This window comes from Microtus pennsylvanicus, chromosome X (genome assembly GCF_037038515.1).
Source record: "Microtus pennsylvanicus isolate mMicPen1 chromosome X, mMicPen1.hap1, whole genome shotgun sequence".
In the NCBI taxonomy this organism is placed as follows: domain Eukaryota; kingdom Metazoa; phylum Chordata; class Mammalia; order Rodentia; family Cricetidae; genus Microtus; species Microtus pennsylvanicus.
In genome coordinates, this window is record NC_134601.1 from 37,418,195 (window position 1) to 37,433,118 (window position 14,924).

General features: G+C 43.8%; 1 protein-coding gene across 1 annotated transcript; it reads left to right on the top strand.

The window, feature by feature from the left end:
• Positions 1-11,971: 11,971 nt before the first annotated feature.
• Positions 11,972-13,438, top strand: LOC142841478 (DDB1- and CUL4-associated factor 12-like protein 1). Its single transcript, XM_075958359.1, has one exon. The coding sequence runs from the start codon at positions 11,987-11,989 to the stop codon at positions 13,436-13,438; it is 1,452 nt and encodes a 483-aa protein (XP_075814474.1). The 5' UTR covers positions 11,972-11,986.
• The last annotated feature ends 1,486 nt before the right edge of the window (positions 13,439-14,924 follow it).

Below are 14,924 nucleotides of genomic sequence, written 5' to 3' on the forward strand. Positions count from 1 at the left end.
GGATTTTTTTAATTCCAGCTGTGGCATGGTGCAGCTTTTTCGGTTCTAGCCCTTTGCTCGACTCTGTGATTTAGGCGTGGTAGCTCAGCCAAAGGGCAGATCGCACCATTATGTCTATCTTATTAAGCTTAAAATCCCTGCTCAAAAGTTGCGGCTTTTTCATACAATATGTGACTGCTGCCATTTTGATTGGGGTCAGGTGACTTTGCCACCATCATGGCTGAGAGCTAGGTCAGGTGACCAAGTTCCGGACTCTTTACTGAGGTATTCCCTGCCTGGTTCTCCAGTGTTAACTCTGTTACCTTACCGCCAATTTAGGTCAGGTGACCGTGATCTCCCACCTTAACTGAAATATACCCTGCCTTGACCCCAGTTTTCACTAAATTCCTCTTGTTGACTCTTTCACATGATGTTTTGTGCATTGGCATGCCTTTGGTAGGGCCTACAAAGAGCGTCTACTTTGCCCAATTCCTGTTCACTCTATGTGTGTGTGTGTTCATACATGTAAATTAAATAACCCATGCTTACTATTAAATATTATAATTGTCCATTTCATCTCATTTCAGAAAAAAAACCAAGTCTTATGTTTTAAACTGGTATGTACTTTTAAGTCTCTCACAAAAATACCTTATATTTAATTCATCCCTCATTTAAAATATATTAAGCTTTTCTCGTCTATTGTCAGTTCTGCCATTAACCTTATATTGCAAGCAGCTTTTTCTTCTTTCTGCCTTTTTACGAGTGCAAATCTTACCTGTTAAGAGCCAGTACAGTCAAGCATAGACCCAACCTTCCAGGCAGATTCTATACTGTAGTTAAACCTAATAAACAGCCCTCAACTGCTATGAGATGGGGGGAGTATGATATTTAAATATTTAGTCATTAAAAACTTTCATAACAAAAAGAGACAGGTTGGCTACTAATAGCAGCAGCAACAGCAGCAGCAGCACCCTTATTCCTCAAAAAAAAAAGACAGAAGACAAATGGGCACACAACAATGTCCATCTTCACTAGGCCAAACTGCCTTTCGTCTGAAAGATCTCAAACTGAAGATCAAACTGAAGATCTCCTGACATGGACAAAATTACTGGAATCAACAGGCTAGCTGCTCAGGTCAATGTAAGCTTGTCTTCCTACAGATTTCTCAACCCACAGGATCTTCTGAAGCCTGGCAGGCCCTGCGCTAAATAGCAAAAGGCAAATGCAGCCTTCTGCAACCACGGAGGACCCTGAGGGTGCTCTGGGTGCCAACCAAGCAAATTCTTTGCCATTTTCTAATCAGTAATTCAAGTAAAGTGTTATCCTTCTCAAAGATCTCTGATGCAGTTTCATATCTGAGAGGTTTTGTCAGTTTAAAAAAATACAACCTCATCAAACAAATTTCAGCTCAAATTTCTCTCTCATGATGCTTTGTATAATCGTGAAAATACTTTTCATTGTGCAAAAATACCTGTCACAGTCATTAAGACATAAATATGCTACTGTTTATGCAATGTATCTGTCTAAAACTAGTTCCAGGGAGCCGAATGGAAGGGTAGACCTTAAACAGGTTAAATATACCCCCCCAATTCCCTGATCCTAATTTATTTTTCTTAATTTAACTTTGTCCTCTGTTCTGCCAATACCTTAACCAGGTGTAAGAGATACCAGACATTTCCATGCCACAAACACCGGACAGGAGCAAATAGACCAGCTATGCCAGAATGTGGCCAGCACTCAGCCTTCTCAGGTTCCTTTGCCCCAAAGATGAAAACTACAAATAAGCAGTCTTGAGAATCTGCTGCCCCAATTTCTTTAACCTTTGGTGCTAATCTCCTGCATTTTCATATAAAAAAGAGATGGGAATATAATGTTCTGTCTCTTTAAGAGAAAAGCCACGCTGATTCAGATTTCTTCTTGCAGCCTCTACCCCAATCTCTCTTCCTGCCCACTCTCTCAGAGAGGCTGCCAACTTTCTCCCACTCTCGCTCTCCCTCTTTTACTCTCAATCTTTTCTCTCTCTCCCCCCTCTCTCTCCAACTTTCTCCCCTTTTCCTTCCCCTCCATAACCCCCTGAATAAATATTCAACCTCACTCGGCATGGCGTACCTATCCATGTCTCTGTCTCTTGCCCACCAGCCACGTGTCTCCATGCCTGGGAACAGCCACTGCTCGAGGACCAGCAGCCATCTCTGCCTGGGACTAGCTGTTCACAGGACCCTCTGCCTGCCACCACATGGCCAGATAACACTGCATCGGGACCTACAGCATTTCTGCTGCCTTCCTGCCTACTGCAACCAGGGATCCTGTAAGATTTTTAATTTTTCCATTACACTTATATTATGAATACACAAAAAGTATGTAGGTAGACAAACAATCAGAAGATGGATGACGTGAATCCAGAAAGCAGCTATTTAGAAGAAAAGGAAACAGTAGGAGAGCAAAGGGCAGCATTCTGCCTTAGGTTCAGGGAACATGTGAACACTCACCAGGCACACACTGGGCACAGTGGGGCTGGCCTGTCCCAGCTCACTCAGGTTTCCAGGACCCGGCAAAGCATGCAGGAAATCTCCTGCTTCTGCGGGCTTCAGTAATGCCTCCCATAATCCACTGTGCCTGGCCTCCGCATTCCGGGCCATGTAAACTCTCCCATGATGCACCAGTTTGTAGTCAAGTGATGAGCCCACACCCTCTCAGATCTTCTGCAATTTAGTAAACTTCAGATTTTGGGATTGGGCTCTCAAAATAGGTAACCCTGCTTTGTTTATCTCTCCATTATCTCTTTAACAAACAACCTAGTTAGTGCCTCGGGCCTGTTCTTTATTTGTTTCCCTGGAGATAGCTTTGCTAAGCGTTTTGTTTTTTATTGAAACCAGGTCTCATTTTGTAGCCCTGGCTCACTGACTTTGAATTAACTCAATAGAGTACCAGGATTAAAGTCATGGGCCACAACACTCATACAGGATTTTCTAGGCACAACTTACTCAACTCAGTTGGTACAATGTAAAATCAACCATAGACAGTATAAGCAAAAGGTCTTGGTTATGTTCTGACTCGCTTTATTCACACACATTTAAAATTCATAAATTGGTCAAAGAATCCTTTTCCTTTTAAGCAACAATTAACCCCCCCTTCAAAAAAAGGAAAAAACCCTCGTTGCTTGACAGTCTTATAAAGAAAGACAGTGTGTTAGGTCTGGTGCAGACTACGGGCTGCAGAACCTGGCTCTAGGTGGGTGAACTGACAGATTTGTGGCCCAGATGCGACTCACACAAAGCAGAGACAGGCAGGACCAGAAGTTCAAGACTGATTCCAAGGAGCCAGGCAGGTCAGAGCTGCAAAGTCTTAGGTTTTCTCATACTTGATCCAGTTAATACTGATAAGGTCTGTGGGTAACAAGAGCAGGGGAAAAACGACCATGTGCCAAGGAAAGGAGTAGAGGAGGCTGGCAGTGCTGGAGTTGAAATCCATAAAAGGGTCTCCCTCAAGGCAAGTGTGCTTGGAGGGTCTCCGCCCGTTTCAGGTACTCAGCTGCCTTCTTCTTCACACCATCCTGACAGGCAGGGGACATGTTACTTCAAAGAGCAGAAGGTCCAGTCCCTTCAAAATCCCTGGCCAGAATGTGCCTCCCCCTGCCCTGAGTATTTCCCATTTTATAGGGGTATTAAAAACAGAAAGAAAATTCTGTCCAATGTCTCTGTGAGAAAAGAAGGCTCCTGAACCTTCTTTGTTTTCTTAAAATACATTGTAGATGTCGGAGGTCAGTGTGGAGGTCAATGATCAACCTCAGATGTAGTATCCCCCTTTTCCATCATGACTGTTCTCTGCTACACATGCCTGGCTCACCAGTCCTGTTTCTATCTCTGCCTGACCTTGCCATAGGAACACTTGGGCCCTGAGCACGCTGCAGCATACCTCTGTGTGGGTTCTGGGCACTCTAATTCAGTCCCTCATGCTGGCACGACAAGCACTTTACACACCGAGCCATCTTCCATTCTGTCCCTGCCTTCCTTACTGCCATACTCACTGAAGACACCCTGGAAAAGGATGGGCACCCTATCTTGGTAGTCTTGAGCACAGTGCCATAGGCACCAGGCTTCCCTTTCTGCAGCGCTTGTGTGATGAGCTCTGTGGCCTAGATCAGAGAAGATGGGGCAGTTTTGCCGTCTTCAACCTCTCTCTTCTCCTGTCCTCCTGGCTCCCAGGATTCCTGGTCCAGCCTTTTGGACTGTACCTCCATGGCTTCTAGCTCACTGTTGTGGGTGGGGCTGGTTCCTGTACTTTCTATAATAAAGCAGGAGGATTCAAGCCAGACTGGCCTTCTTTCCCCGGGTCCAGCCCAAGCTTATTTTGTTCATTAGTTTACCAAACTGCCCCCACTGGAGGGGACCAGAACCTGGAAATACAAAATTCACTTGAATAGAGAAAAACAGTGGTGTTCTGTTTGCTTGGTTTGGCTGAGGAACTTTTTGGAAAGGCTTGATTTATCATTGCTGTTGTATAAACAAGCAAGCACAGGCATTGGTGTGCTGTTGGTGCACAAGTTTTAGGAGGGTTTTTTTCCACCCTACATGGATTCTGTGATGGAACTCAGGTTGCCAGGCTCACGAAACAAGTGCTTTCTATCCCTGAGCCATCTTTCTGACCCATGCTCTTGAACTTCTGGTCTTTCTGCCTCTGTCTGTCTAGTGCAATGATACAGCCATGTGCCACTTCACCTTTTGTTTGTCTGTTTGTTTTATTAAAGATGGGATCTCACTATGTGGTGTTGTAATTAGAGTGGCGAGGCTGTGTCCCCAGCACCACGGCTGCCTGTCTTGCTTATGCCCGGAAATAACACTCAAACTGTATTAATTTAAACACTGCTTGGCCCATTAACTCTAGCCCTCACAGGCTAATTCTCATATCCTGATCAAACCATCTCTAGTAATCTGTGTAGCATCATTCTTACCGGGAAAGATTCAGCATGTCTGACCTGTCAGCTTACTTCATGGCGTCTGGCACAGAGAGGGAAGCATAGCGTCTCTGAGTTCACTTCCTCTTCCTCCCAGCATTCTGTTCTGTTTACTCCTCCCACCTATGTTTTAACCTATCAGGGCCAAGCAGTTTCTTTATTGCTTAACCAATGATATCAACAGATTGATATATGACACTCCCAAATCACTTCCCCTTTTTCTGTAAGCGATGTGGGAGTGTCATATATCAATCTGTTGATTTCATTGGTGAAGCAATAAAGAAAAGGCCTTTGCCCATTTTATTGGTTAGAACATAGGTGGGTGGAGTTAACAGAACAGAATGCTGGGAGAAAGTAGCTGAGTCAGGGAGTTGCCATGGTTCTCCCAGTCCAGACAGAAGCAGGTTAAGATCTTTCCTGGTAAGCACACCTCGTGGTGCTACATAAATAATTAGAAATGGGTTAAGAGGCTGAAACTACTGGGCCAGGCAGTGTTTAAAAGAATACAGTTTCCATGTAATTATTTCAGGTAAAGCTAGCCGTGCGGGCGGCTGGGTGCCAGGAACATAGCACGCCGCTCTTATTACAACAGAGTGTCACCCGACGTGATGGACTAAATCCACTTTAAAACCTGAGAAGGCTTAAAAATAAGGGAGAGAGTGTTTAACACAGATTCTTGCTGTTTGTTGGTGGCGTGCTATAGAGAGATTTCCTGATTAGGCAACTGCAGCAGAAAAAAAAATGCTGCGTCATTTTAAAGTGCAGCTTCTTGGGGCTGTGCTGCCAGCTTGCACTCTGGCTTTAAAGCATTTCAATGGCTTTTATGGGACTAGATGTTTGTGTTCCCGCTTGAGATCCGAAGGAGAGTGTTCTGAGACCTTGCTGATGGCTCAGTGCTGCCCGCCTGCACCTGGGCAGCCGGCCGAGTCAGGCTTAAGCAGGTGGAAGAGCATGGCGGATTCCTGCCGCCATACAGAAATCTGTTTTTAGACTGCACAGTGCTCTGCATGTCAGATTTGGCTGTAACTTGGATGAAAAGAATTTCTCTGCTGCACGCTCAGTCTCTGAATTAAAGTGCTGAGTGCCACTCCTACCTGGCAGCCCCAGAGCTAGCACAAAATGGTACGTCCTCCATTTTGAAATTTTTCTGACTTGGCAGCAGGAAAAATCTCGCTGTTTTAATGCCGGCTTTCTGGGCTGTGCCGCCATTGCGATCTCGGTCTGGCTCCTGCCAGAGACAGAGCTTTTGAATGGAGCATTTGGAGTAAAGTGCTACGATTTGTTTGATGGCAACTAGACTCGTTGTGTGCCTAAAAGGAAGTCATTGTGTGCTGTGGCTCAGAGGCACAAGCAGCTCCACCATGCTACTGGTGCAATGTGCAAGGATCAGAGACACGAGCGGCTCCGCCATGATGGACTGCGCAGGGCAAGCAGGCAGTACCTGTTTTTGACCTAGGAATTGTCACAGCTTAGATTCTTAAGCGCTTAGTGATTTAAAGGCGCAAAACAAAGTGCTCCTGGATAGTAAAAAAAGAAAATTACAGATTCACAATAAAACAGATTCTTACACTGTTGGATGAATGTCCGTAGTCTTGGGAGAGAGAAGAAAAAGAATATAAACAATAAAGTTATTGTCTTAAAAAAGGGTAAAGTCTTTAAAGGGACAGAGTACAGATAGTGAAGAGATTAAAAGAAATAAAGAAAAATAAGCCACATAAAAATGGAAAATTCACAGAGAGTCTGGATTATGTACATTGTGTTTGAGAGACATTTCATTACAGGGCTGCCAAGCTAAACCAGAATGGATATAAGGGTATTACGATTTCAAAGTTTGGGTCTAAGGATACGATGCTTTGGAGAGGGTCTTCTTTTGTTTTCACAGAGGAACAGACCCTGTGGATTGATTCTATCCCGATATGGTATGACAGACCATGACCTCTTGGAAAGTTGCTATGAACACCCTCAAAAAATTACTTCACTCAACTGCCAACTGAGATAAACCTGGCACACAGGTTACACTCTAAATGATCTGAATAACAGAGCCCCCATTCAGCATGAAGCAGTTTGGAGAGAAAAAAACTGCGCCCATGTTCCCAAATATATTTTATAAATGTTCTTTGACATTTAAAGGGGGATATGATATAGATATAAATTATTTTCATTGGTATGGATTTTAGGTCAATTTTGTTATATGTATATGTATTTCTGATATTGATTAAGGTATTGTGATTGTGTAGTTCATTTAAAATGTAATGTATAATAGGAAATATAAGTTGCTAATGGATAATCATCGATAATAGTTAAGTTTGTAGTCACGTTAGTTAAGATTTTCTAGATGCGCATGGATATATTTCAGATAGGCATTCTTCATATCTTTCAAAGGCTAGAGAATATGGCATTTTAAATGTTTTAGTAACTTAGGGTTTTTCATGACAATGAGACACTCTGCTCCTGGCAGCACCAATCTACTTCAAGAAGAAGATGGGCATCGAAGAGGATCCTTATGGAGTTTGATAGCCATTTGGGCAAGAAACTGTTCTTGCCTGGACTATTGCATAAAATAGACAGAACCCGCAGAGAGAGGACTACTGAACTTGCTTAAAGGTGAGATGATCTTTTGGGGTTCCTGATTCATGAAAGAGTCTCCAAGACATTCTTCAGGACAAGCAGATAGTGACTGCCTTTGAAATTTCCTGCTTCATGGAAATGTCTGCTGGAAACTATTGGCCTGTAGGATGTAGATGGATGCCCCAACGGTACAGAGGAACTTTGGGTGACTGTCCAGGCAACAAGTTGTCTCTGTCATTTCTAGAGTTTGGAAATTGCTTATTTCTTGTTTGCTTAGGTAATATTGTAACTTTCTGGAGTCTTTGATGGAGTTAAGAATACTTAGATATAGTTGTAGATTTCCTTAGTTATGATAAACATAAAATAGATGTAAATTTTGCAATTTTACTTGATAACTGTTTTGTTATATGTAATTTTGCTATGTTAAAGTTAAAGCCTTCCTTTTTTTTTTGTTTTAACAGAAAAAGGGGAAATGATGGCGGAAGGTCATTGGTTAAAAAAATAAAGAAACTGCCTTGGCCCATTTTATTGGTTAGAACATAGGTGGGTGGAGTTAACAGAACAGAAGGCTGGGAGAAAGAAGCTGAGTCAGGGAATGGCCATGGTTCTCCCACTCCATACAGACGCAGGTTAAGATCTTTCCTGGTAAGCGCACCTCGTGGTGCTACATAGATTATTAGAAATGGGTTAAGAGGCTGAAACTACTTGGCTGGGCAGTGGTTAAAAGAATACTATTTCCGTGTAATTATTTCGGGTAAAGCTAGCCGTGCGGGCGGCCAGGTGCCAAGAACATAGCCCGCCGCTCCAATCACAACAATGTCGGCCTGGCTATTCTGTAATTTGCTATGTAGACTAGGCTGATCTTGAATTCACATATCTGCCTGTCTTTAACTCCCTGAATGCTGGGATCAGAAATGTGTGCCACCATAGCCAGCTTTTCCATTGTCAAAAGGTATTACATGGTGCTGGAGAGTAAGCTCAAAAGTTAAGGGCACAGGCTGCTCTTCCAGATGTCCTGAGTTTAATTCCCAGAAACAACATGGTGGCTCCCAACCACCTATAATTGAATCTGATCTCTTCTGGAATAAAGTCAATAGAACACTCACAAACATAAAATACATAAGTAAATGTAAAAGAGAAATGTTTAAAAAATTAAAAAAGAGAATATCTGTGTAATAATATAACAACATGAAACCCATCCCTTTGGATGATGAATATATGCTAACAATTATAATGTAAACTGTCACATGAACATAACATCATTGGAACCTTTATTTCAAGCGTATTTCAAAATCTCTCTAAATAAGGAACCTCAAAATATAACAACTTCTTTGTAGAAGTGCAAATTGCCAAGTATAATGAAAATGTTCAAAGAAGTAGAACATTCACTAACTATAGTATTATTTAAAATGCCAGAAGCTACAACTGGAAAGCCATACCAATATGAATCCCTAAAACATGAGCCAGAATGGGAAAAATTCATGGGAAGAAAAAGAGCTATGAGAAACTAAGGAATGCAGAGAATTGGAGAAATATTCTGCTCAAGTAAATATCACGCCAATTGGCTTCTAATACCAAGCAGTCACCCCTGAAACATAAGAAACACAATACAGACTGATAAAGTTGTAAAGTTGTACTTCTGCATTCAGAAAAATCACACACACACACAAACACACACACACACACACACCCACACACCTACACACACCTACTTCAGAAGCAACAATTAATGGAAAAAAAGAGACCATAAGTTTGAAAGCAACGAAGAAGAGATACTTGGGATGGTTTGAAGAAAAGAAAAGAGGGAGAGAGAGAGTATAATTACATTATAATATGAAAATAAAAGAGAAGTTATACCTGCAGTTTTTGACTGGGATTAAATATGCATGATTTAAGAAACTCAAACATAATAGGCTGTTTCTAATTAAATCTTTGAAACTTTGTGAAATATCTTTGAGTTGTGACTGCCTTTCAACTCATAAACTGAAACACCGTTTTAAAATACAGATAAATGAACAGAAAACCAAATCCTTAAATGGCTACATCACCAAGTATTATGCATATTTAATGGCACTAAAATATTTAAAATAAATCAGTATTCTTTCAGGGTAAGTGCATTTTGTATACTATAAATTTAAAGTCATATTTTAGAATGTTATTTTATAAATTTATTACATTTAATATACTTAATAAGATTGTTCCATGTCACCTGCACCAAAATATTTAGGGAGCCATGTAAGGTGGGGTGCCAACTTATGAAGTTACTCCTGTCATCTTGTTGAACATTAAAATCCAGGAGTTACTCATATACACCACTTGAACCTGTTCACATAGCTTTCTTATTTCTGAAATGCTTGTTCATCTCATATGTAACAATGGAACAAACTGAATCTCCGTGTTTCCTCCATGAGGCACTATCTATAGTTTCTCATTGAACAGACCAAACTATTTCACCTTTTCCTTTGCCATAAAAAGGATAACATAGAAAAGGGTCAGAACTCTGAGACTGGAGCATGTTAGGGAGTACAAAGATGAGACAGATTAACTGAGATGGTGGGAAAGAACAACACATGGCTTGTACATGGAATTTACCCTTGAAGCGAAACTGCAAAAAGTAGTAAAAATAAAATTAGCAAACTGTTTTGGGGAGTTTGGGAGTCGGAACACTATAAAATAGTTCTTTTTTTTGTATTCTTACATGTCTTATTTATTTATTTATTTATTTCAGGTTTCTAATTTATTTTTCCATTCAAAAATTTAAACTTCCTCAACGTTCCAGTTTTAATGGGAACTCACCAAATCCAGTTGGACCAGGACTGAAGGAGCATGCGATCAAACCAGACTCTCTGAATGTGTCTGACAATGGGTACTGACTGAGCAGACATTGATAAAGGCACTGGGACTAGTTTGTCTGGGACCCTAGTCTATTTGGACAAAATAGTTCTTAAACTGCATGATTAATCAGAAAAGTGAATTCATGGCTCCCATTCTCAACAAACGACATTTTTTGGAGGGCAAATAAGATATTTAGAGTCCGTATTATGCAAGAGCGTCTATGGAATGCATCCCTAATTAATTAAAGTCACACTTGACTAAACTACCAAGTATATGTCGGTCATGAGATGTGAGATCTTGAAGCAAAAAGAAATAAAATAAAATAAACGATATGAAATTTTCCACTGTGACTCCTGAGCTTCTAGGAGCTAGACGACTATAGTTCTTTCCATTGTGTTCACATGCTCATTTTCCTCTGGAATATTCTCTGTCTCCGCATGTCCTTAAAATCCTGACCATCCTTCTTATTCCTAACTCAGAGATTCAGTGTTCTCTAAGGCCATGGACCTCTTAAACTCATGATGGGAACTTGTATCCCCAGCTCCTCACTTGCAGTTTTCTACCCCCACTTCCTTAGTTCTCATAGCTAAAAGAGATGATGGTATCTCCAAAATACCCAACTTCACTTCTTCCTAGCCAATTCTCACAACCCACTTGACGTTAAAGACTGTGGTCAGTCATCAAGGCCTGGGCATCATCATAGGCAGGCAGGATGTGAGGTGCAATGTTCTGTCATTTGATATGGTCTTCTCCGATGATTGTGTTGCAGAAGTACAGAACATTTGAGGAGGGGGAAAGTGATTCGTGGAAAATAAATTACCAACAGCAGAAGGGCTGTTAAAAGGAACAGGGACTGCTAGTTTCAAACACTTTTATTTTCTGCCAAGTTCAATATAAGACCTTAGTAAAGACTCTTATGAGCACACTTTTGTGTTCTTCCACAGACAGGAAAGATCACGGCTCTGTCTATCCCATGATTGACGACATATTGGGTTTCAGATTATATTGCAGTAGAGATTTAAAGGATTTTGGCTGCCGAAGAGAAGGTGACTGAGTTTGACTTGTTGGATCCGGAAGGTGCTGGACTACTGGCCCTAGAGTGATGTCTCCCCGTTCCTCCAAGCTCCTTTCTAGCTTTTGTATCGCTTTCCTATCTTCTTGGCTTTACTACTACCTACCATCCCCTTGTGGCTGGGCACGAGCTACCCCCTATTGCCATGATCTCCCAACCCTAAAGCTCACCCTTCCTTCCACACCTCCGAGCATCACTTCTGCCATTGATAGTCAGCCCATACCGCCGGCCTGCTCTTCCAACACCACCCTCAGAACCTGCCCCTCCCGGCCTCCTGTCATTATCCTCCAGGGACTTGTTGCTCAAGGCCCAGAAGTCCACAAGCTGAGCTGGCTGGCATCCGTGGCTCCACTCTAGCTCCTGCAGCACCGCACCCTCGGCTCTAGCCGCTCAGTCTCGGCTCTTTCCACCAGAGCGCGCAATGCCTGCTGGGTCACCACGCAGCTTTCGCCTCCATTGCCGCCCACGAGCTCAGGACTCCGCAGACTCTCTGAGGCTCGGTTGCCCAGCCTCAGGCTCCCATCGATTCGCTGTTTCAGGCCAACACCGCGGCGCTGCCTTCTCCAGTGGCACAGGAGATGCCACAGCCCTCAGGACCCTCCAACCGCTCGCCAACCACCATGGCCCCTCAGCAAACAGGTAGCAGGAAGCTGAAAGCCTCCAAGGAGGGCGCGGGGAGCTCTTCGTCGCCATTTCCCTCCGTGGTGGAGATGGCGGCAGCCGAAGCAGGCCAAGCCGAGGGGTCGCTGCTGCTGGTCAAGAGGCCACAGCGGCCCATGGCTCGCCATTCCTTGGTGCACTACCTGAAGGGCCGGGCCCTGGGCTACGAGGGCCACCCGAGGCTGGCGGGCTTCGAGGGCGACCTGCACAGCTACAGGGCCCTCAGGCTGCCGGAGCTGCTGAGGGAGCGCCAGTTGGCACTTGGCCCCCTCAACAAGGTGTTCGCATCGCAGTGGCTAAATGCCAGGCAGGTGGTGTGTGGCACCAAGTGCAACACGCTTTTTGTGGTCGACGTCAAGACCGACCATATCAGGTGCATTCCTCTGATTAGTGACAGGGGGCCCGACCAATCCCGTGGCTCGCCGTCCTGTGGCATTCATGCCGTGGAGCTGAATCCCTCCAAGACCCTCATGGCCACTGGAGGGGAAAACCCCAACAGCCTGGCCGTCTACCAGTTGCCCAAGCTGGACCCCATGTGCCTAGGAGATTGCCAAGGCCACAGGGACTGGATCTTTGCCATAGCTTGGATGAGTGACACTGTGGCTGTGAGTGGTTCCCGCGATGGCACCTTGGCACTCTGGCTGGTGGATCCGGACATGTTCGATTGCAGCATTGCTGGGCACGAGGATGCGGGCCTTCCAGTATATGCTCACATCCGTCCTACAGATATAGAGGCCATCCCTAAAGTCACAACCAATCCTGGTAACCGCAAAGTTCGAGCCCTTGCTTACAGCAACAAAAACCAGGAGCTGGGAGCCGTGTCTCTGGATGGCTACTTCCACCTGTGGAAAGCCAGGAGCTGCCTGTCCAAGCTGATGTCCCTAAAGCTGCCCTACTCCAGGGAGAACATGTGTCTCACCTACTGTGATGAGTTGTGCCTCTATGCTGTCGGATCCCAGTGTCATGTTTCATTCCTGGATACTCGCCAAAGCCAGCAGAACATCCGGCCATTCTGCTCCCGAGAAGGAGGCATTGGTGTGCATTCCTTGAGTGTCCACCAGCATATTGTCACCGTGGGAACAGGCCACGGTTCTCTGCTCTTCTATGACATCCGTGCCCAGAAGTTCCTCGAGCAAAGATCTGTAGCCAGTCCAGACATGTTTCCTGTGCCCTCTGGAAGGAAGCTCAAGCTCACCTGTGGCAGCGGCTGGATCAACCAGAATGATTTCTTAGAGAATTATGCTGCTGGTATACATTTCCCCAATGCACTCTACACTCACTGCTACAACTGGCCAGAGATGAAGCTCTTCGTGGGTGGGGGCCCACTGGCCTCAGGCCTCCATGGCAACTATGCAGGCCTCTGGAGCTAAGGTTAGCTGAACTCACAGTATGCATTTATCTTTCCGGTCAATCTAACTGAACGCTGACGTTTTCATTTTCCACATGCTGTTTTAACTCTGTTTCTCTCTTTTTTTTTTCTTTCAGGCAGAGCGGACCCCGAGTAACCAGTGTATTTCTTAGCAGAAATAGAGGAGAAGACAGATGGAGCTGACAGAAATCGCTTTGAGAAATTTTCTGCACCTCTCCACCATTCTTTGAACTGTTCATACAAATAATTTCCACTAATTATTAGCTGTGCCGTCTCTGAGTGAGTGATCCATATAGTCCCTATGTGGAAGAAAACCCCTGTTATAATGTTAGACTCATGTATGTGTTGTGTTATTTTGCTATTAGCTGGTTTAAAGACACTGCTTTTAGTTTTCATCACGTGTGTGTGATATATGAACAAGATTTTCTAATAAACAGAGTTTAGACATCTCTTCTGGAGCGCTAACCATAGTTTTATGGCATTGTTCCGATTATAACATGCATTCCATGTTCCAGATTGCGTTCTTTTGGAAATATGTCACTCGTGAACTGTGATCATGGTGTATATAGTTCGTATGTTGTTGGTGAAAAACACACTTTTCTGAAAAGTTTATTATGTCATAGAATCTTGTGTATCAGAATCTCAATAGATGAGGATGGTTTAGGTATTCAGGTGTTCAAGTATTCTGCTAATTTGAACTTTCAAAATTAATCTTGATCAAAATTAGTGTTTAGCACAGCGCCATAGGCACCAGCCTTCCCTTTCTGCAGCGCTTGAGTGATGAGCTCTGTGGCCTGGATCAGATAAGCTGGGGCAGGTTCTCCATCTTCAGCCTTTCTCTTCTCCTGTCCTCCTGGCTCCCAGGATTCTTGTCCAGCCGTTTGGACTGTACCTCCATGGCTGCTAGCTCACTGGTGTGGCTGGGGCTGGTTCCTGTACTTTCTATAATAAAGCAGGAGGATTCAAGCCAAACTGGCCTTCTTTCCCCGGGTCCAGCCCAAGCTTATTTTGTTCATTAGTTTACCAAACTGCCCCCACTGGAGGGGACCAGAACCTGGAAATACAAAATTCACTTGAATAGAGAAAAACAGTGGTGTTCTGTTTGCTTGGTTTGGCTGAGGAACTTTTTGGAAGGGCTTGGTTTATCATTTCCATTTCTTACACAAGCAAGCACAGGCATTGGTGTACTGTTGGTGCACAAGTTTTGGGAAGGTTTTTTTTTCCACCCTACATGGATTCTGTGATGGAACTCAGGTTGCCAGGCTCACGAGACAAGTGCTTTCTACCCCTGAGCCATCTTACTGACCCATGCTCTTGAACTTCTGGTCTTTCTGCGTCTGTCTGTCTAATGCAAGGATACAGCCATGTGCCACTTCACCTTTTGTTTGTCTGTTTGTTTTATTAAAGATGGGATCTCACTATGTGGGCCTGGCTATTCTGTAATATGCTATGTAGACTAGGCTGATCTTGAATTCACATATCTGCCT

What these genes read in the sequence shown, in the direction of transcription:
- LOC142841478 (XM_075958359.1), top strand. Translation starts at nt 11,987, where the DNA reads ATGCCACAGCCCTCAGGACCCTCCAACCGCTCGCCAACCACCATGGCC.